We start from the raw sequence: 22,030 nt of genomic DNA on the forward strand, positions 1-22,030 counted from the left end.
GGTCTAACCACCCCCTGTGTTTAGGTACATCCGGCAGGTTGTTGCTTCTAACTCCGGCGGTTTGTGTCTCTCTGCCCTGTCCTCCAGGCAGAGGGGAGTGTCCATGAGCTGCTGCTGACGGTGATAACCAGGATGGGAATCGCTGTGTCGCTGGTGTGTCTGGCCATCAGCCTCTTCACCTTCTGCTTCTTCAGGGGCCTTCAGAGCGACCGCAACACCATCCACAAGAACCTCTGCCTCAACCTTTTCATTGCTGAGCTGGTCTTTCTTGTGGGCATCAATATGACTGAACCCAAGGTAAGGAGTGCCGGTGCCCCCCGAACGTACACATGGATCGGAGTGGGCTTCGATGCACAGTTGTTTTGGCTAATTATCATTGTGTTCCCAGGGAATATGTTCCAGTTATCCTTGCCTACTTTAACTTCCCTTGTCTCAATGCCACTGTCCCTCTACCGCTCTATGTGTAACCTTTCAATGTTTCCCCATCCCAGCTGGTGTGTTCCATCATCGCGGTCGTTCTTCATTTCTTCTTCCTCGCGGCGTTTGCCTGGATGTGCCTGGAGGGCGTGCAGCTCTACCTCATGCTGGTTGAGGTGTTTGAGAGTGAGTTCTCCCGCAGGAAGTACTATTACGCCTCAGGATACCTCTTTCCCGCTGTGGTGGTGGGAATCTCGGCCGCCATCGACTACCGCAGCTACGGGACACCGAGAGCGTAAGTATCATCTGATCACATCTGTAGACCTTCTCTTTGTGTTCTTGGTGCAAAATGCAGTAGCTAAGAAGTGTTGTCCGTGCCTCCAGTAACCGACAGGTGCAGGGTACGAAAAGTAATTTCAAGAAAGATAGAAATAAAGATAGATACCCTCTTCGGATGTTGACCTTGGGGTGGAAACGTTGCACAATAAAACTGGGATCATTCAACAGTATCTGTCTTCCTTTCTTGGTGCAGAGAGCATCAGGCCTCCCAAGCCAGCCAGCTCCAGATCAAGACTCCCTTTCTTCGCACATAGATAGATATATTGCTAATGAGAGCTACATCACAGGCCCCAGTCTCCCACTGCCTCTCCCTCTGCCTCCTGACAAATGTACACCCTGTCATATAGGAAAGCTGTGAGCAAAACTACTACATTAATGAGTTGTCTGGCCGGTCGGTTGCTCTGGTCTGGTGTGTTCTCTGTGAGCTAGTTTTTTCTCTCTTGACCTTAATTCTTTAAACTTTTCTTCTCCAGTGGCCTTTATCCAAGAAACAAGCCATATGATTTGTCGTAGGCTTTTCTTTTTCCAGAGGGAGTTATGTAAATTGGGTATTCTTTTTACATTCGGGTCTGTAGTGCAGCACTCCCTGCATTTGAATGAACATATTATCTGATAATACATACAGTAGCTTCAGCACAAATCTTGTTGGAACTATTTGTGCGTACGTTTTGACTGTGTTTAGGGTCAAAAGTATAGCCAGACTGCTCTCTCAATTGTAGACATTGGCAGACTGAAGTCATGAATGCAATACCAGTGCTGTTGTATGGCTCACAGCCAGAATGTGTTCAAGGTCAGGTTCTCTCTGTGGTCCAGAATGACAATCACTATTCTATTGCTGTAGTAACTATATCATCATGTAATCTTGCTAGTCTAGAAGCCAGGCTGGCTACTGATCAGTAGGATACATTGTGACAAATGCTGCTGTGTTTTTAGAGTTTGGAAAATGCAGAGATGTCACAGTGGGGGAGACAGAATAGATAATTTGCTCTTGAGGGATGTCAATCACCTGATCACATGACCATGTTCCATTGCAGCTGCTGGCTGAGGGTGGATAACCACTTCATTTGGAGCTTCATAGGACCTGTCACCTTCATTATCATGGTAAGCCACATTATACTTTATGGGATGTGTGTGTGTCTATGATGGCATGAAAGCCCGGTATATTATGTGCATTATCCATACAGTATGGGCTTGAGTGTCTGTGTCTCTGCCTACGTCTGTTACTATGTTGGTGTCTGTGTCTCTGCCTACGCCTGTTACTATGTTGGTGTCTGTGTCTCTGCCTACGTCTGTTACTATGTTGGTGTCTGTGTCTGTGTCTCTGCCTACGTCTGTTACTATGTTGGTGTCTGTGTCTCTGCCTACATCTGTTACTATGTTGGTGTCTGTGTCTGTGTCTCTGCCTACGTCTGTTACTATGTTGGTATCTGTGTCTGTGTCTGTTACTATGTTGGCATCTGTGTCTGTGTCTCTGCCTACGTCAGTTAATGTTGGTATCTGTGTCTGTGTCTCTGCCTACGTCTGTTACTATGTTGGTGTCTGTGTCTCTGCCTACGTCTGTTACTATGTTGGTGTCTGTGTCTGTGTCTCTGCCTACATCTGTTACTATGTTGGTATCTGTGTCTGTCTCTGCCTACGTCTGTTACTATGTTGGTGTCTGTGTACTCTGCCTACGTCTGTTACTATGTTGGTATCTGTGTCTGTGTCTGTTACTATGTTGGCATCTGTGTCTGTGTCTCTGCCTACGTCAGTTAATGTTGGTATCTGTGTCTGTGTCTCTGCCTACGTCTGTTACTATGTTGGTGTCTGTGTCTCTGCCTACGTCTGTTACTATGTTGGTATCTGTGTCTGTGTCTCTGCCTACGTCTGTTACTATGTTGGTGTCTGTGTCTCTGCCTACATCTGTTACTATGTTGGTATCTGTGTCTGTGTCTCTGCCTACGTCTGTTACTATGTTGGTATCTGTGTCTGTGTCTGTTACTATGTTGGTGTCTGTGTCTGTGTCTCTGCCTACGTCTGTTACTATGTTGGTATCTGTGTCTGTGTCTGTTACTATGTTGGTATCTGTGTCTGTGTCTCTGCCTACGTCTGTTACTATGTTGGTGTCTGTGTCTCTGCCTACGTCAGTTAATGTTGGTATCTGTGTCTGTGTCTCTGCCTACGTCTGTTACTATGTTGGTGTCTGTGTCTCTGCCTACGTCTGTTACTATGTTGGTATCTGTGTCTGTGTCTGTTACTATGTTGGCATCTGTGTCTGTGTCTCTGCCTACGTCAGTTAATGTTGGTATCTGTGTCTGTGTCTCTGCCTACGTCTGTTACTATGTTGGTGTCTGTGTCTGTGTCTGTTACTATGTTGGTGTCTGTGTCTCTGCCTACGTCTGTGACTATGTTGGTGTCTGTGTCTCTGCCTACGTCTGTTACTATGTTGGTATCTGTGTCTGTGTCTCTGCCTACGTCTGTTTCTATGTTGGTGTCTGTGTCTGTTACTATGTTTGTATCTGTGTCTGTGTCTCTGCCTATGTCTGTTACTATGTTGGTATCTGTGTCTGTGTCTCTGCCTATGTCTGTTACTATGTTGGTATCTGTGTCTGTGTCTCTGCCTATGTCTGTTACTATGTTGGTATCTGTGTCTGTGTCTCTGCCTATGTCTGTTACTATGTTGGTATCTGTGTCTGTGTCTCTGCCTATGTCTGTTACTATGTTGGTATCTGTGTCTGTGTCTCTGCCTATGTCTGTTACTATGTTGGTATCTGTGTCTGTGTCTCTGCCTACGTCTGTTACTATGTTGGTGTCTGTGTCTCTGCCTACGTCTGTTACTATGTTGGTGTCTGTGTCTCTGCCTACGTCTGTTACTATGTTGGTGTCTCTGCCTACGTCTGTTACTATGTTGGTATCTGTGTCTGTGTCTGTTACTATGTTGGTATCTGTGTCTGTGTCTGTTACTATGTTGGTATCTGTGTCTGTGTCTCTGCCTACGTCAGTTAATATGTGGGTATCTGTGTCTGTGTCTCTGCCTACGTCTGTTACTATGTGGGTATCTGTGTCTGTGTCTCTGCCTACGTCTGTTACTATGTGGGTGTCTGTGTCTGTGTCTCTGCCTACATCTGTTACTATGTTGGTATCTGTGTCTGTGTCTGTTACTATGTTGGTATCTGTGTCTGTGTCTGTTACTATGTTGGTGTCTGTGTCTCTGCCTACATCTGTTACTATGTTGGTATCTGTGTCTGTGTCTGTTACTATGTTGGTATCTGTGTCTGTGTCTCTGCCTACGTCTGTTACTATGTTGGTATCTGTGTCTGTGTCTGTTACTATGTGGGTATCTGTGTCTGTGTCTCTGCCTACGTCTGTTACTATGTTGGTGTCTGTGTCTGTGTCTCTGCCTACGTCTGTTACTATGTGGGTATCTGTGTCTGTGTCTGTGTCTCTGCCTACATCTGTTACTATGTTGGTATCTGTGTCTTTGTCTCTGCCTACGTCAGTTAATATGTGGGTATCTGTGTCTGTGTCTCTGCCTACGTCTGTTACTATGTTGGTATCTGTGTCTGTCTGTTACTATGTTGGTATCTGTATCTGTGTCTGTTACTATGTTGGTGTCTGTGTCTCTGCCTACGTCTGTTACTATGTTGGTATCTGTGTCTGTGTCTCTGCCTACGTTTAATATGTGGGTATCTGTGTCTGTGTCTCTGCCTACGTCTGTTACTATGTGGGTATCTGTGTCTGTGTCTCTGCCTACGTCTGTTACTATGTGGGTGTCAGTGTCTGTGTCTCTGCCTACATCTGTTACTATGTTGGTATCTGTGTCTGTGTCTGTTACTATGTTGGTATCTGTGTCTCTGCCTACGTCTGTTACTATGTTGGTATCTGTGTCTCTGCCTCGTCTGTTACTATGTTGTTATCTGTGTCTCTGCCTACGTCTGTTACTATGTGGGTATCTGTGTCTGTGTCTCTGCCTACGTCTGTTACTATGTTGGTATCTGTGTCTCTGCCTACGTCTGTTACTATGTTGGTATCTGTGTCTCTGCCTACGTCTGTTACTATGTGGGTATCTGTGTCTGTGTCTCTGCCTACGTCTGTTACTATGTGGGTATCTGTGTCTGTGTCTCTGCCTGTCTGTTACTATGTGGGTGTCTGTGTCTGTGTCTCTGCCTACATCTGTTACTATGTTGGTGTCTGTGTCTGTCTGTTACTATGTTGGTGTCTGTGTCTGTCTGTCTCTGCCTACGTCTGTTACTATGTGGGTATCTGTGTCTGTGTCTCTGCCTACGTCTGTTACTATGTTGGTATCTGTGTCTGTGTCTCTGCCTACGTCTGTTGCTATGTGGGTATCTGTGTCTGTGTTTCTGCCTACATCTGTTACTATGTTGGTATCTGTGTCTGTGTCTCTGCCTACGTCTGTTACTATGTTGGTGTCTGTGTCTGTGTCTCTGCCTACGTCTGTTACTATGTGGGTATCTGTGTCTGTGTCTGTGTCTCTGCCTACATCTGTTACTATGTTGGTATCTGTGTCTTTGTCTCTGCCTACGTCAGTTAATATGTGGGTATCTGTGTCTGTGTCTCTGCCTACGTCTGTTACTATGTTGGTATCTGTGTCTGTCTGTTACTATGTTGGTATCTGTATCTGTGTCTGTTACTATGTTGGTGTCTGTGTCTCTGCCTACGTCTGTTACTATGTTGGTATCTGTGTCTGTGTCTCTGCCTACGTCAGTTAATATGTGGGTATCTGTGTCTGTGTCTCTGCCTACGTCTGTTACTATGTGGGTATCTGTGTCTGTGTCTCTGCCTACGTCTGTTACTATGTGGGTGTCAGTGTCTGTGTCTCTGCCTACATCTGTTACTATGTTGGTATCTGTGTCTGTGTCTGTTACTATGTTGGTATCTGTGTCTCTGCCTACGTCTGTTACTATGTTGGTATCTGTGTCTCTGCCTACGTCTGTTACTATGTTGTTATCTGTGTCTCTGCCTACGTCTGTTACTATGTGGGTATCTGTGTCTGTGTCTCTGCCTACGTCTGTTACTATGTTGGTATCTGTGTCTCTGCCTACGTCTGTTACTATGTTGGTATCTGTGTCTCTGCCTACGTCTGTTACTATGTGGGTATCTGTGTCTGTGTCTCTGCCTACGTCTGTTACTATGTGGGTATCTGTGTCTGTGTCTCTGCCTACGTCTGTTACTATGTGGGTGTCTGTGTCTGTGTCTCTGCCTACATCTGTTACTATGTTGGTGTCTGTGTCTGTCTGTTACTATGTTGGTGTCTGTGTCTGTGTCTCTGCCTACGTCTGTTACTATGTGGGTATCTGTGTCTGTGTCTCTGCCTACGTCTGTTACTATGTTGGTATCTGTGTCTGTGTCTCTGCCTACGTCTGTTGCTATGTGGGTATCTGTGTCTGTGTTTCTGCCTACATCTGTTACTATGTTGGTATCTGTGTCTCTGCCTGTCTGTTACTATGTTGGTGTCTGTGTCTGTGTCTCTGCCTACGTCTGTTACTATGTTGGTATCTGTGTCTGTGTCTCTGCCTACGTCTGTTACTATGTGGGTATCTGTGTCTGTGTCTGTTACTATGTTGGTATCTGTGTCTGTGTCTCTGCCTATGTCTGTTACTATGTTGGTATCTGTGTCTGTGTCTCTGCCTACGTCTGTTACTATGTTGGTGTCTGTGTCTGTGTCTCTGCCTACGTCTGTTACTATGTTGGTATCTGTGTCTGTGTCTCTGCCTACGTCTGTTACTATGTGGGTATCTGTGTCTGTGTCTGTTACTATGTTGGTATCTGTGTCTGTGTCTCTGCCTACGTCTGTTACTATGTTGGTATCTGTGTCTGTGTCTCTGCCTACGTCTGTTACTATGTTGGTATCTGTGTCCGTGTCTGTTACTATGTTGGTATCTGTGTCTGTGTCTCTGCCTACGTCAGTTACTATGTTGGTATCTGTGTCTGTGTCTCTGCCTACGTCTGTTACTATGTTGGTATCTGTGTCTGTGTCTCTGCCTACGTCTGTTACTATGTTGGTATCTGTGTCTGTGTCTCTGCCTATGTCTGTTACTATGTTGGTATCTGTGTCTGTGTCTCTGCCTACGTCTGTTACTATGTTGGTATCTGTATCTGTGTCTGTTACTATGTTGGTATCTGTGTCTGTGTCTCTGCCTACGTCTGTTACTATGTTGGTATCTGTGTCTGTGTCTCTGCCTACGTCTGTTACTATGTGGGTATCTGTGTCTGTGTCTCTGCCTACGTCTGTTACTATGTGGGTATCTGTGTATGTGTCTCTGCCTACGTCTGTTACTATGTGGGTATCTGTGTCTGTGTCTCTGCCTACGTCTGTTACTATGTGGGTATCTGTGTCTGTGTCTCTGCCTACGTTTGTTACTATGTGGGTATCTGTGTATGTGTCTCTGCCTACATCTGTTACTATGTTGGTATCTGTGTCTGTGTCTCTGCCTACGTCTGTTACTATGTGGGTATCTGTGTCTGTGTCTCTGCCTACATCTGTTACTATGTTGGTGTCTGTGTCTGTGTCTCTGCCTACGTCTGTTACTATGTTGGTATCTGTGTCTGTGTCTGTTACTATGTTGGCATCTGTGTCTGTGTCTCTGCCTACGTCAGTTAATGTTGGTATCTGTGTCTGTGTCTCTGCCTACGTCTGTTACTATGTTGGTGTCTGTGTCTCTGCCTACGTCTGTTACTATGTTGGTGTCTGTGTCTGTGTCTCTGCCTACATCTGTTACTATGTTGGTATCTGTGTCTGTCTCTGCCTACGTCTGTTACTATGTTGGTGTCTGTGTCTGTGTCTCTGCCTACGTCTGTTACTATGTTGGTATCTGTGTCTGTGTCTGTTACTATGTTGGCATCTGTGTCTGTGTCTCTGCCTACGTCAGTTAATGTTGGTATCTGTGTCTGTGTCTCTGCCTACGTCTGTTACTATGTTGGTGTCTGTGTCTCTGCCTACGTCTGTTACTATGTTGGTATCTGTGTCTGTGTCTCTGCCTACGTCTGTTACTATGTTGGTGTCTGTGTCTCTGCCTACATCTGTTACTATGTTGGTATCTGTGTCTGTGTCTCTGCCTACGTCTGTTACTATGTTGGTATCTGTGTCTGTGTCTGTTACTATGTTGGTGTCTGTGTCTGTGTCTCTGCCTACGTCTGTTACTATGTTGGTATCTGTGTCTGTGTCTGTTACTATGTTGGTATCTGTGTCTGTGTCTCTGCCTACGTCTGTTACTATGTTGGTGTCTGTGTCTCTGCCTACGTCAGTTAATGTTGGTATCTGTGTCTGTGTCTCTGCCTACGTCTGTTACTATGTTGGTGTCTGTGTCTCTGCCTACGTCTGTTACTATGTTGGTGTCTGTGTCTCTGCCTACGTCTGTTACTATGTTGGTATCTGTGTCTGTGTCTGTTACTATGTTGGCATCTGTGTCTGTGTCTCTGCCTACGTCAGTATCTGTGTCTCTGCCTACGTCTGTTACTATGTTGGTGTCTGTGTCTGTTACTATGTTGGTGTCTGTGTCTCTGCCTACGTCTGTTACTATGTTGGTGTCTGTGTCTCTGCCTACGTCTGTTACTATGTTGGTATCTGTGTCTGTGTCTCTGCCTACGTCTGTTACTATGTTGGTGTCTGTGTCTGTTACTATGTTGGTATCTGTGTCTGTGTCTCTGCCTATGTCTGTTACTATGTTGGTATCTGTGTCTGTGTCTCTGCCTATGTCTGTTACTATGTTGGTATCTGTGTCTGTGTCTCTGCCTACGTCTGTTACTATGTTGGTATCTGTGTCTGTGTCTCTGCCTATGTCTGTTACTATGTTGGTATCTGTGTCTGTGTCTCTGCCTATGTCTGTTACTATGTTGGTATCTGTGTCTGTGTCTCTGCCTATGTCTGTTACTATGTTGGTATCTGTGTCTGTGTCTCTGCCTATGTCTGTTACTATGTTGGTATCTGTGTCTGTGTCTCTGCCTACGTCTGTTACTATGTTGGTGTCTGTGTCTCTGCCTACGTCTGTTACTATGTTGGTGTCTGTGTCTCTGCCTACGTCTGTTACTATGTTGGTGTCTGTGTCTGTGTCTGTTACTATGTTGGTATCTGTGTCTGTGTCTGTTACTATGTTGGTATCTGTGTCTGTGTCTGTTACTATGTTGGTATCTGTGTCTGTGTCTCTGCCTACGTCAGTTAATATGTGGGTATCTGTGTCTGTGTCTCTGCCTACGTCTGTTACTATGTGGGTATCTGTGTCTGTGTCTCTGCCTACGTCTGTTACTATGTGGGTGTCTGTGTCTGTGTCTCTGCCTACATCTGTTACTATGTTGGTATCTGTGTCTGTGTCTGTTACTATGTTGGTATCTGTGTCTGTGTCTGTTACTATGTTGGTGTCTGTGTCTCTGCCTACATCTGTTACTATGTTGGTATCTGTGTCTGTGTCTGTTACTATGTTGGTATCTGTGTCTGTGTCTCTGCCTACGTCTGTTACTATGTTGGTATCTGTGTCTGTGTCTGTTACTATGTGGGTATCTGTGTCTGTGTCTCTGCCTACGTCTGTTACTATGTTGGTGTCTGTGTCTGTGTCTCTGCCTACGTCTGTTACTATGTGGGTATCTGTGTCTGTGTCTGTGTCTCTGCCTACATCTGTTACTATGTTGGTATCTGTGTCTTTGTCTCTGCCTACGTCAGTTAATATGTGGGTATCTGTGTCTGTGTCTCTGCCTACGTCTGTTACTATGTTGGTATCTGTGTCTGTCTGTTACTATGTTGGTATCTGTATCTGTGTCTGTTACTATGTTGGTGTCTGTGTCTCTGCCTACGTCTGTTACTATGTTGGTATCTGTGTCTGTGTCTGTTACTATGTGGGTATCTGTGTCTGTGTCTCTGCCTACGTCTGTTACTATGTTGGTGTCTGTGTCTGTGTCTCTGCCTACGTCTGTTACTATGTGGGTATCTGTGTCTGTGTCTGTGTCTCTGCCTACATCTGTTACTATGTTGGTATCTGTGTCTTTGTCTCTGCCTACGTCAGTTAATATGTGGGTATCTGTGTCTGTGTCTCTGCCTACGTCTGTTACTATGTGGGTGTCAGTGTCTGTGTCTCTGCCTACATCTGTTACTATGTTGGTATCTGTGTCTGTGTCTGTTACTATGTTGGTATCTGTGTCTCTGCCTACGTCTGTTACTATGTTGGTATCTGTGTCTCTGCCTACGTCTGTTACTATGTTGTTATCTGTGTCTCTGCCTACGTCTGTTACTATGTGGGTATCTGTGTCTGTGTCTCTGCCTATCTGTTACTATGTTGGTATCTGTGTCTCTGCCTACGTCTGTTACTATGTTGGTATCTGTGTCTCTGCCTACGTCTGTTACTATGTGGGTATCTGTGTCTGTGTCTCTGCCTACGTCTGTTACTATGTGGGTATCTGTGTCTGTGTCTCTGCCTACGTCTGTTACTATGTGGGTGTCTGTGTCTGTGTCTCTGCCTACATCTGTTACTATGTTGGTGTCTGTGTCTGTCTGTTACTATGTTGGTGTCTGTGTCTGTGTCTCTGCCTACGTCTGTTACTATGTGGGTATCTGTGTCTGTGTCTCTGCCTACGTCTGTTACTATGTTGGTATCTGTGTCTGTGTCTCTGCCTACGTCTGTTGCTATGTGGGTATCTGTGTCTGTGTTTCTGCCTACATCTGTTACTATGTTGGTATCTGTGTCTGTGTCTCTGCCTACGTCTGTTACTATGTTGGTGTCTGTGTCTGTGTCTCTGCCTACGTCTGTTACTATGTTGGTATCTGTGTCTGTGTCTCTGCCTACGTCTGTTACTATGTGGGTATCTGTGTCTGTGTCTGTTACTATGTTGGTATCTGTGTCTGTGTCTCTGCCTATGTCTGTTACTATGTTGGTATCTGTGTCTGTGTCTCTGCCTACGTCTGTTACTATGTTGGTGTCTGTGTCTGTGTCTCTGCCTACGTCTGTTACTATGTTGGTATCTGTGTCTGTGTCTCTGCCTACGTCTGTTACTATGTGGGTATCTGTGTCTGTGTCTGTTACTATGTTGGTATCTGTGTCTGTGTCTCTGCCTACGTCTGTTACTATGTTGGTATCTGTGTCTGTGTCTCTGCCTACGTCTGTTACTATGTTGGTATCTGTGTCTGTGTCTGTTACTATGTTGGTATCTGTGTCTGTGTCTCTGCCTATGTCAGTTACTATGTTGGTATCTGTGTCTGTGTCTCTGCCTACGTCTGTTACTATGTTGGTATCTGTGTCTGTGTCTCTGCCTATGTCTGTTACTATGTTGGTATCTGTGTCTGTGTCTCTGCCTACGTCTGTTACTATGTTGGTATCTGTGTCTGTGTCTCTGCCTACGTCTGTTACTATGTTGGTATCTGTGTGTCTTACTATGTTGGTATCTGTGTCTGTGTCTCTGCCTACGTCTGTTACTATGTTGGTATCTGTGTCTGTGTCTCTGCCTACGTCTGTTACTATGTGGGTATCTGTGTCTGTGTCTCTGCCTACGTCTGTTACTATGTGGGTATCTGTGTATGTGTCTCTGCCTACGTCTGTTACTATGTGGGTATCTGTGTCTGTGTCTCTGCCTACGTCTGTTACTATGTGGGTATCTGTGTCTGTGTCTCTGCCTACGTTTGTTACTATGTGGGTATCTGTGTATGTGTCTCTGCCTACATCTGTTACTATGTTGGTATCTGTGTCTGTGTCTCTGCCTACGTCTGTTACTATGTGGGTATCTGTGTCTGTGTCTCTGCCTACGTCTGTTACTATGTTGGTATCTGTGTCTGTGTCTCTGCCTACGTCTGTTACTATGTTGGTATCTGTGTCTGTGTCTCTGCCTACGTCTGTTACTATGTGGGTATCTGTGTCTGTGTCTGTTACTATGTTGGTATAGTCTGTTACATGTATGTGTTTTCCACAAAGTAATGTGAATGGGGAGAAAAGTTAATGTTTGTTTTGTTTTTCTGTCTCGCCTGGTCACTTAGCTATTGCTTTTGCTGATCAAGTTGCATGAAAGGAAAGTGGTCCATTATAGCTGACATGAGGACATCAGCAGTCATTCAGCTGTAAAATCCTATGAAATTTGTCTAGTCTAGTGAGCAGCAGCATTCATCAGCTTAGCTGTTTGTTTGGTGGAAATAGTTCATGATTGAGGAAGCAGTCCTTGCCTTACACTGTCAGTTGTCTGAGGAGGAGGAGAGACAATCTCAGGCATGAAGGTCATTTGCTCAGGGTTGAACATGGAAATAATGAGTGGGTGGGCCAGACAGCCATTACCCATAACCCCCTGGCCCTCCCGAGGATCATGACACGTCCCCAGCCAATCCCGTCGTATGGACATCTCCATCCTCACCTTTAAATATTTCATGCAGGCCGCATGGAGTTCACACACGCGTACACACACCCATGCATGCACATACAGTACCAGTCAAAAGTTTGGACACCTACTCATTCAGGCGTTTTTCTTTATTTTTACTATTTTCTAAATTGTAGAATAATAGTGAAGACATAACTATGAAATAACACACATGGAATCGTGTAGTAATCAAAAAAGTGTTCAACAAATCAAAATGTATTTTAGATTCTTCAAAGTAGCCACCCATTATGACAGATTTGCACAGTCTTGGCATTCTCTCAACCAGCTTCACCTGGAATGCTTTTCCAACAGTCTTGAAGGAGTTCCCACATATGCTGAGCACTTGTTGGCTGCTTTTCCTTCACTCTGCGGTCCAACTCATCCCCAACCATCTCAATTGGGTTGAGGTCAGGTGATTGTGGAGGCCAGGTCATCTGATGCAGCACTCCATCACTCTCCGTCTTGGTCAAATTGCCCATACACAGCCTGGAGGTGTGTTGGGTCGTTGTCCTGTAGAAAAACAAATTATAGTCCCACTAAGAGTAAACCAGATAGGATGGTGTATTGCTGCAGAATCTGTGGTAGCCATGCTGGTTAAGTGTGCCTTGAATTCTAAATAAATCACTGGCAGTGTCACCAGCAAAACACCCCCACTCCATCACACCTCCTCCTCCATGCTTCACGGTGGGAACCACACATGCAGAGATCATCCGTTCACCTACTTTGCATCTCACATAGACACAGGGGTTGGAACCAAAAATGTAACAGATTTCTACTGGTCTAATGTCCATTGCTGATAATTCTTGGCCCAAGCAAGTCTCTTCTTATTATTGGTGTCCTTTAGTAGTGGTTTCTTTGCAGCAATTCGACCTTGAATTCCTGATTCACGCAGTCTCCTATGAACAGTTGATGTTGAGATGTCTGTTACTTGAACGCTGTGAAGCATGTATTTGGGCTGCAATTTCTGAGGCTGGTAAACTCTAATGAACTTATCCTCTGCAGCAGAGGTAACTCTGGGTCTTCATTTCCTGTGAAGGTCCTCATGAGAGCCAGTTTCATCATAGCGCTTGATGGTTTTTGCGACTGCACTTGAAGAAAGTTCTTGAGATTTTCCAGATTGACTGACCTTCATGTCTTAAAGTAATGATGTGCTGTCGTTTCTCTTTACTTATTTAAGCTGTTCTTGCGAAATCTTCTGTATACCACCCCTACCTTGTCACAACACAAACGATTGGCTCAAACGCATTAAGAAGGATGGAAATTCCACAAATTCACTTTTAACAAGGCACACCTGTTAATTGAAATGCATTCCAGGTGACTACCTCATGAAGCTGGTTGAGAGAATGCCAAGAGTGTGCAAAGCTGCTTTGAAGAATCTCAAATATAAAATATATTTGGATTTGTTTACCACTTTTGTTTTGTTACTACATGATTCCATGTGTTATTTCATAGTTTTGATGTCTTCACTATTATTCTACAATGTAGAAAATGGTGAAAATAAAGAAAAACCCTACCCTACTGTACATTTGTATTATTCACACAGAAAACATGTGTTTATACAGCACATACACACGCACATACTCTGCATAGATACATAAGGGAAAGGGTGCTGTGTTTTTGGTGGTGTGTTTTCTGAGGAGGTAATGGGTAGTGCAGAGCTAGTAGGTAGTGCAGAGCAGAGAGTCTGTACAGGGTGGGGTGCGGGGAGAAGCAAGGACATGTACAGTTCAGTGCCTGCCTCTCTGCCTGCCTGCCTCTCTGCCTGCCTCTCTGCCTGCCTGCCTCTCTGCCTGCCTGCCTCTCTGCCTGCCTGCCTTAGGGCTGTGACGGTCATGGAACTTTATTTGACGGTAATTGGCCAGCCAAATGACCGTGGTGACCTCAATAACCGTTTATATACGAAATTATGCACATTTTCTGCTCTCTGCTCCTGATTGCATTTGCTGCCATAGAAATAGAATAAATAGAGTGGGCGTCCCCTTTCAAGTCAATGATGGCGTAATGGGTGGACTGGCAGCTAGTGAATGATATGCTAAAATATGGGTTGTGATTTGTTGATTCAACTCAACTGACATTACAAAAAATGCCATGTAAAAAATTATGATAGTTATTGTTTTCATGACGCTCTTCATCCATAACAGTCGGTTACACGGTTATACGGTAGTTGAGCCAGCCCTAAGCTGCCTCTGCCTGCTCCTCTGCCTGTCTCATCAGATCTGTGTCATCACTGGCGGCTGTGTTAAATGCATCTCCAACCACTAGACTCATGCAGACCTAAATCGGCCCTGGTGGCTAGGAGACAAACATCACTTTGATCTAAAATCCCTTCTCTGTCTTTTCATCTCTCCTTCTATCCCTCTCTGTCTCTACCTATATCCCTCTCTGTCTCTACCTCTATCCCTCTCTCTGTCTCTACCTATATCCCTCTCTCTGTCTCTACCTATAACCCTCTCTCTGTCTCTACCTATATCCCTCTCTCTGTCTCTACCTATATCCCTCTCTCTGTCTCTACCTATATCCCTACCTCCCTCTCTCTGTCTCTACCTATATCCCTCTCTCTGTCTCTACCTATATCCCTCCTCTACCTCTGTCTCTACCTATATCCCTCTCTCTGTCTCTCCCTCTATCCCTCTCTCTGTCTCTACCTCTATCCCTCTCTCTGTCTCTACCTCTATCCCTCTCTCTGTCTCTACCTCTATCCCTCTCTCTGTCTCTACCTATATCCCTCTGTCTCTACCTCTATCCCTCTCTCTGTCTCTACCTATATCCCTCTGTCTCTACCTCTATCCCTCTCTCTGTCTCTACCTATATCTCTGTCTCTCCCTATATCCCTCTCTCTGTCTCTCCCTATATCCCTCTCTCTGTCTCTACCTCTATCCCTCTCTCTGTCTCTACCTCTATCCCTCTCTCTGTCTCTACCTCTATCCCTCTCTCTGTCTCTACCTCTATCCCTCTCTCTGTCTCTACCTCTATCCCTCTCTCTGTCTCTACCTCTATCCCTCTCTCTGTCTCTACCTCTATCCCTCTCTCTGTCTCTACCTCTATCCCTCTCTCTGTCTCTACCTCTATCCCTCTCACTGTCTCTACCTCTGTCCCTCTCACTGTCTCTACCTCTATCCCTCTCACTGTCTCTACCTCTATCCCTCTCTCTGTCTCTACCTCTATCCCTCTCTCTGTCTCTACCTCTATCCCTCTCACTGTCTCTACCTCTATCCCTCTCACTGTCTCTACCTCTATCCCTCTCTGTCTCTCCCTCTATCCCTCTCTCTGTCTCTACCTATATCCCTCTCTCTGTCTCTACCTCTATCCCTCCCTCTGTCTCTCCCTATATCCCTCTGTCTCTACCTCTATCCCTCTCTCTGTCTCTACCTCTATCCCTCTCTCTGTCTCTACCTCTATCCCTCTCTCTGTCTCTACCTCTATCCCTCTCTCTGTCTCTACCTATATCCCTCTCTGTCTCTACCTATATCCCTCTCTCTCTCCCTCTATCCCTCTCTCTATCTCTCCTTCTATCCCTCTCTCTCCCTCTCTCCTTCTATCCCTCTCTCTCCCTCTATCCCTCTCTCTGTCTCTCCTTCTATCCCGCTCTCTGTCTCTCCTTCTATCCCGCTCTCTCTCTCTCCTTCTATCCCGCTCTCTCTCTCTCCTTCTATCCCTCTCTCTCCCCTCTATCCCTCTCTCTGTCTCTCCTTCCCTCTCTCTCTCTCTCTCTCTCTCTCCTCTCTCTCTCCTCTCTCTCTCCTCTCTCTCTCTATCCCTCTCTATGCCTCTCTCTCCTCTATCCCTCTCACCCTCTATCCCTCTCTCTGTCTCTCCTTCCATCCCGCTCTCTCTCTCTCCCTCTCTCTCTCTCCCTCGCTCTCTCCCTCTATCCCTCTCTCTAACTCTGCCCTCTCCCTCTTCCACCCCACGTTATTGGTTTCTATTTGAAAAGGATGTATATAGCTACGGCTCTATATTGGCCTGGTGTATTCATGTTTTGGAGTGAGATTATATACTGAACAGCTTTCATAAAATTCAGCCCTCAAGTATATTGCATTTGATCATCTTGGGACAGTATCTCTGCTAGATCAGAATGTCTTTGTATTCCTTCCAAGCCAGGCAGTTATTGTCATTTATTTTCTTTCATAGAGAATGTTGTAATAACTGAAAATGCTAAATATATAGAAGTATAAAAATATATAATATTTACTGAACAATTGCTTTCAGTGAGGTTTTAATGTCCCATATCCCTCCTTCCCCTGGTGGCGGTGGACCTCCCTGTGCTTACAGACAAACATCATGAAGTCATGGAAACCTCTCTGAATGTATAGCGTAGAATATGGAGCTGTTGTTCCTGGCTCCGGTCCTTTGTTTCTAAAATATGGCGTTCTGGTCTCTCTCTCGGTCTCTGTTCTGTTTTTGCTGTATTAGATGAACATTCCCATGCTGTGATGAGTAATAACACGTGTTTGGCACCAGACTGCTTGGCCAAGGCCTGAGGTGTTTTGCGTTACGTCAGCCATAGGAGTGGGAAGGGGCATTCGAGGCACTTTATCAGAGCCAGTGTTAGTGGAGCTGGAGACCAAAGCTACGCTACATCCTCTCTATTCTCACATTTGGGAGTCTGTTTTAAAGATGTAACGTTTCATATCCCTCCTGGTATAACACAATACTGTTGATCTGTTATGATTATATGATCTCAGTGAGTCACTAAACATGTAGGCGACATGCTGCTCGTTAAATGTTTTTGCCTATTTGTGTACGAACCATCCTGGTTTGGGTCTAAGTTACCATGAAATGTTGGCGGCGTGGATTGCTGCTCATACCAGGAAATGAATGCCGTGCTCCAGTGTGGTGTGTTAACCTCGCTGTGCCTCTGTTTTGACAGCTCAATCTCATCTTCCTGGTGGTGACCATGTACAAGATGGTGAAGCACTCCACTTCTATGAAACCCGACTCGACCCGGCTGGGCGGTATCAGGTGAGAGGGGGTTCTGAGGTCACTCTGGAGATGATGTGAAGGCTGATACTACTGGTTTTGTGTCAGCTCAGTTTGAAGTGAGAAACCAATGTGCTGCGTGCTGTTCCCAGCCACGGTCTTGCTTGTGTGATATTGAATGGTTTATTTGGTGTATTTGACCTTAGAATTACATCTCAATAACCCATAACTGGAGTGGACAAATATTTTCCTTTCAGATTTGATTTCTATCCTCAGGTGTTATTTTTTGGGGGGCTTAGTGTTTATGAGGGCAGTGTTTGCACTATGCGGGGGGTTACATTGCCTCTTTCATTTCTTCATAACTGCATCCATGAACTCTTGTATCAGTTGCTCCTGTGGTCGTTTACAGGTTCCCCTGAAACACTGGCTTAAACATGTGGCTCTTAGATGCATGTGTGGGGTGGAGGAACTGGAGTCGTACCCACATCTTTATTCAAACAGCCTGTCATTCCAGGGAATTGGATAAAAGAAGAGTCAAAGCTTTTAAAAGCAGAGACATCGTTGAATTGACCTCTATCAAGCTGTCCTGGTTAAGAATGTAGTTTAAAAGAGGGTCTGCTTTCAAAGATAGCAGGCTCATTCAAACAAATCATTCAAAGGATGCAAAACTCATTCAACTGTCATTAATTGGAGTCCACCTCTAATCGACCAATTATTTACTCCTGCAAAGTTAGATTTGTAACTTTCCACAAGACTTTGAAATAATAAGTCAATTGAGGTTTGAAAAGCATAAAGAGCCAGAATACCCACGGCCAAAATACCATCAAATAAAGAGCCAGAATACCCACGGCCAAAATACCATCAAATAAAGAGCCAGAATACCCACGGCCAAAATACCATCAAATAAAGAGCCAGAATACCCACGGCCAAAATACCATCAAATAAAGAGCCAGAATACCCACGGCCAAAATACCATCAAATAAAGAGCCAGAATACCCACGGCCAAAATACCATCAAATAAAGAGCCAGAATACCCACGGCCAAAATACCATCAAATAAAGAGCCAGAATACCCACGGCCAAAATACCATCAAATAAAGAGCCAGAATACCCACGGCCAGAATACCATCAAATAAAGAGCCAGAATACCCACGGCCAAAATACCATCAAATAAAGAGCCAGAATACCCACGGCCAGAATACCATCAAATAATGAGCCAGAATACCCACGGCCAAAATACCATCAAATAATGAGCCAGAATACCCATGGCCAAAATACCATCAAATAAAGAGCCAGAATACCCACGGCCAAAATACCATCAAATAAAGAGCCAGAATACCCACGGCCAGAATACCATCAAATAATGAGCCAGAATACCCACGGCCAAAATACCATCAAATAAAGAGCCAGAATACCCACGGCCAAAATACCATCAAATAAAGAGCCAGAATACCCACGGCCAAAATACCATCAAATAAAGAGCCAGAATACCCACGGCCAGAATACCATCAAATAATGAGCCAGAATACCCACGGCCAGAATACCATCAAATAATGAGCCAGAATACCCACGGCCAAAATACCATCAAATAAAGAGCCAGAATACCCACGGCCAAAATACCATCAAATAATGAGCCAGAATACCCACGGCCAAAATACCAACAAATAAAGAGCCAGAATACCCACGGCCAAAATACCATCAAATAATGAGCCAGAATACCCACGGCCAAAATACCATCAAATAAAGAGCCAGAATACCCACGGCCAAAATACCATCAAATAATGAGCCAGAATACCCACGGCCAAAATACCATCAAATAATGAGCCAGAATACCCACGGCCAAAATACCATCAAATAAAGAGCCAGAATACCCACGGCCAAAATACCATCAAATAATGAGCCAGAATACCCACGGCCAAAATACCATCAAATAAAGAGCCAGAATACCCACGGCCAAAATACCATCAAATAAAGAACCAGAATACCCACGGCCAAAATACCATCAAATAAAGAGCCAGAATACCCACGGCCAAAATACCATCAAATAAAGAGCCAGAATACCCACGGCCAAAATACCATCAAATAATGAGCCAGAATACCCACGGCCAAAATACCATCAAATAAAGAGCCAGAATACCCACGGCCAAAATACCATCAAATAATGAGCCAGAATACCCACGGCCAAAATACCATCAAATAAAGAGCCAGAATACCCACGGCCAAAATACCATCAAATAAAGAGCCAGAATACCCACGGCCAAAATACCATCAAATAAAGAGCCAGAATACCCACGGCCAAAATACCATCAAATAAAGAGCCAGAATACCCACGGCCAAAATACCATCAAATAAAGAGCCAGAATACCCACGGCCAGAATACCATCAAATAAAGAGCCAGAATACCCATGGCCAAAATACCATCAAATAATGAGCCAGAATACCCATGGCCAAAATACCATCAAATAATGAGCCAGAATACCCACGGCCAAAATACCATCAAATAAAGAGCCAGAATACCCACGGCCAAAATACCATTAAATAATGAGCCAGAATACCCACGGCCAAAATACCATCAAATAAAGAGCCAGAATACCCACGGCCAAAATACCATCAAATAAAGAGCCAGAATACCCACGGCCAAAATACCATCAAATAAAGAGCCAGAATACCCACGGCCAGAATACCATCAAATAATGAGCCAGAATACCCACGGCCAGAATACCATCAAATAATGAGCCAGAATACCCACGGCCAAAATACCATCAAATAATGAGCCAGAATACCCACGGCCAAAATACCATCAAATAAAGAGCCAGAATACCCACGGCCAAAATACCATCAAATAATGAGCCAGAATACCCACGGCCAAAATACCATCAAATAATGAGCCAGAATACCCACGGCCAAAATACCATCAAATAAAGAGCCAGAATACCCACGGCCAAAATACCATCAAATAATGAGCCAGAATACCCACGGCCAAAATACCATCAAATAAAGAGCCAGAATACCCACGGCCAAAATACCATCAAATAAAGAGCCAGAATACCCACGGCCAAAATACCATCAAATAAAGAGCCAGAATACCCACGGCCAAAATACCATCAAATAAAGAGCCAGAATACCCACGGCCAGAATACCATCAAATAAAGAGCCAGAATACCCACGGCCAGAATACCATCAAATAAAGAGCCAGAATACCCACGGCCAAAATACCATCAAATAAAGAGCCAGAATACCCACGGCCAAAATACCATCAAATAAAGAGCCAGAATACCCACGGCCAAAATACCATCAAATAAAGAGCCAGAATACCCACGGCCAAAATACCATCAAATAAAGAGCCAGAATACCCACGGCCAGAATACCATCAAATAAAGAGCCAGAATACCCACGGCCAAAATACCATCAAATAATGAGCCAGAATACCCACGGCCAGAATACCATCAAATAAAGAGCCAGAATACCCACGGCCAAAATACCATCAAATAAAGAGCCAGAATACCCACGGCCAAAATACCATCAAATAAAGAGCCAGAATACCCACGGCCAAAATACCATCAAATAAAGAGCCAGAATACCCACGGCCAAAATACCATCAAATAAAGAGCCAGAATACCCACGGCCAGAATACCATCAAATAAAGAGCCAGAATACCCATGGCCAAAATACCATCAAATAATGAGCCAGAATACCCATGGCCAAAATACCATCAAATAATGAGCCAGAATACCCACGGCCAAAATACCATCAAATAAAGAGCCAGAATACCCACGGCCAAAATACCATTAAATAATGAGCCAGAATACCCACGGCCAAAATACCATCAAATAAAGAGCCAGAATACCCACGGCCAAAATACCATCAAATAAAGAGCCAGAATACCCACGGCCAAAATACCATCAAATAAAGAGCCAGAATACCCACGGCCAGAATACCATCAAATAATGAGCCAGAATACCCACGGCCAGAATACCATCAAATAATGAGCCAGAATACCCACGGCCAAAATACCATCAAATAATGAGCCAGAATACCCACGGCCAAAATACCATCAAATAAAGAGCCAGAATACCCACGGCCAAAATACCACCAAATAATGAGCCAGAATACCCACGGCCAAAATACCATCAAATAATGAGCCAGAATACCCACGGCCAAAATACCATCAAATAAAGAGCCAGAATACCCACGGCCAAAATACCATCAAATAATGAGCCAGAATACCCACGGCCAAAATACCATCAAATAAAGAGCCAGAATACCCACGGCCAAAATACCATCAAATAAAGAGCCAGAATACCCACGGCCAAAATACCATCAAATAAAGAGCCAGAATACCCACGGCCAAAATACCATCAAATAAAGAGCCAGAATACCCACGGCCAGAATACCATCAAATAAAGAGCCAGAATACCCACGGCCAGAATACCATCAAATAAAGAGCCAGAATACCCACGGCCAAAATACCATCAAATAAAGAGCCAGAATACCCACGGCCAAAATACCATCAAATAAAGAGCCAGAATACCCACGGCCAAAATACCATCAAATAAAGAGCCAGAATACCCACGGCCAAAATACCATCAAATAAAGAGCCAGAATACCCACGGCCAGAATACCATCAAATAAAGAGCCAGAATACCCACGGCCAAAATACCATCAAATAATGAGCCAGAATACCCACGGCCAGAATACCATCAAATAAAGAGCCAGAATACCCACGGCCAAAATACCATCAAATAAAGAGCCAGAATACCCACGGCCAAAATACCATCAAATAATGAACAATGTACACACGGACACAAAAGCGCAACTAATCTGTAGCATCTCTCGCTATTTCGGGTTTGTATTGTCTTTTGTCTCTCTGAAAGTCAAAAGACGTGGTGTCTGGTTTTCACTAGTCTCCTTTTCTCTCTTTTTCTCTCTTCCGTGGAGGCTCAGCCCTTTTCTGCTGCGTATCGATGGCTCCCGTTGCCAGCCGTCGCCATTGGAACTTACCGTTGGTTATCTGATTCTCTTTGGGCTTTCCT

At 44.6% G+C, this 22,030-nt stretch overlaps 1 protein-coding gene and 1 long non-coding RNA gene across 13 annotated transcripts in view; one reads left to right on the forward strand and one right to left on the reverse strand.

The window, feature by feature from the left end:
* LOC118401985 (adhesion G protein-coupled receptor L2-like) overlaps window positions 1-22,030 on the forward strand; it is a 145,168-nt gene that overhangs the window by 109,346 nt on the left and 13,792 nt on the right. For all 12 annotated transcript variants that reach the window (XR_004829406.2, XR_004829407.2, XM_035799751.2 and 9 more), the window contains 4 exons: window positions 88-297; window positions 492-712; window positions 1,791-1,857; window positions 16,949-17,040. Coding sequence is in view for 10 of the 12 variants with exons in the window: in XM_035799751.2 (XP_035655644.1) it covers window positions 88-297; window positions 492-712; window positions 1,791-1,857; window positions 16,949-17,040 (590 nt within the window). In the remaining 2 variants the exon portion in view is untranslated. The remainder of the gene's footprint in view (window positions 1-87; window positions 298-491; window positions 713-1,790; window positions 1,858-16,948; window positions 17,041-22,030) is intronic.
* Window positions 14,454-15,526, reverse strand: LOC127911019 (uncharacterized). Its single transcript, XR_008077380.1, has 4 exons — window positions 15,424-15,526; window positions 15,356-15,379; window positions 14,950-15,141; window positions 14,454-14,590 (listed from the first exon to the last, which is right to left on the reverse strand). It is a non-coding gene; the product is annotated as an uncharacterized LOC127911019 (long non-coding RNA).

This window comes from Oncorhynchus keta, chromosome 23 (genome assembly GCF_023373465.1).
Source record: "Oncorhynchus keta strain PuntledgeMale-10-30-2019 chromosome 23, Oket_V2, whole genome shotgun sequence".
Classification (NCBI taxonomy): Eukaryota; Metazoa; Chordata; class Actinopteri; order Salmoniformes; family Salmonidae; genus Oncorhynchus; species Oncorhynchus keta.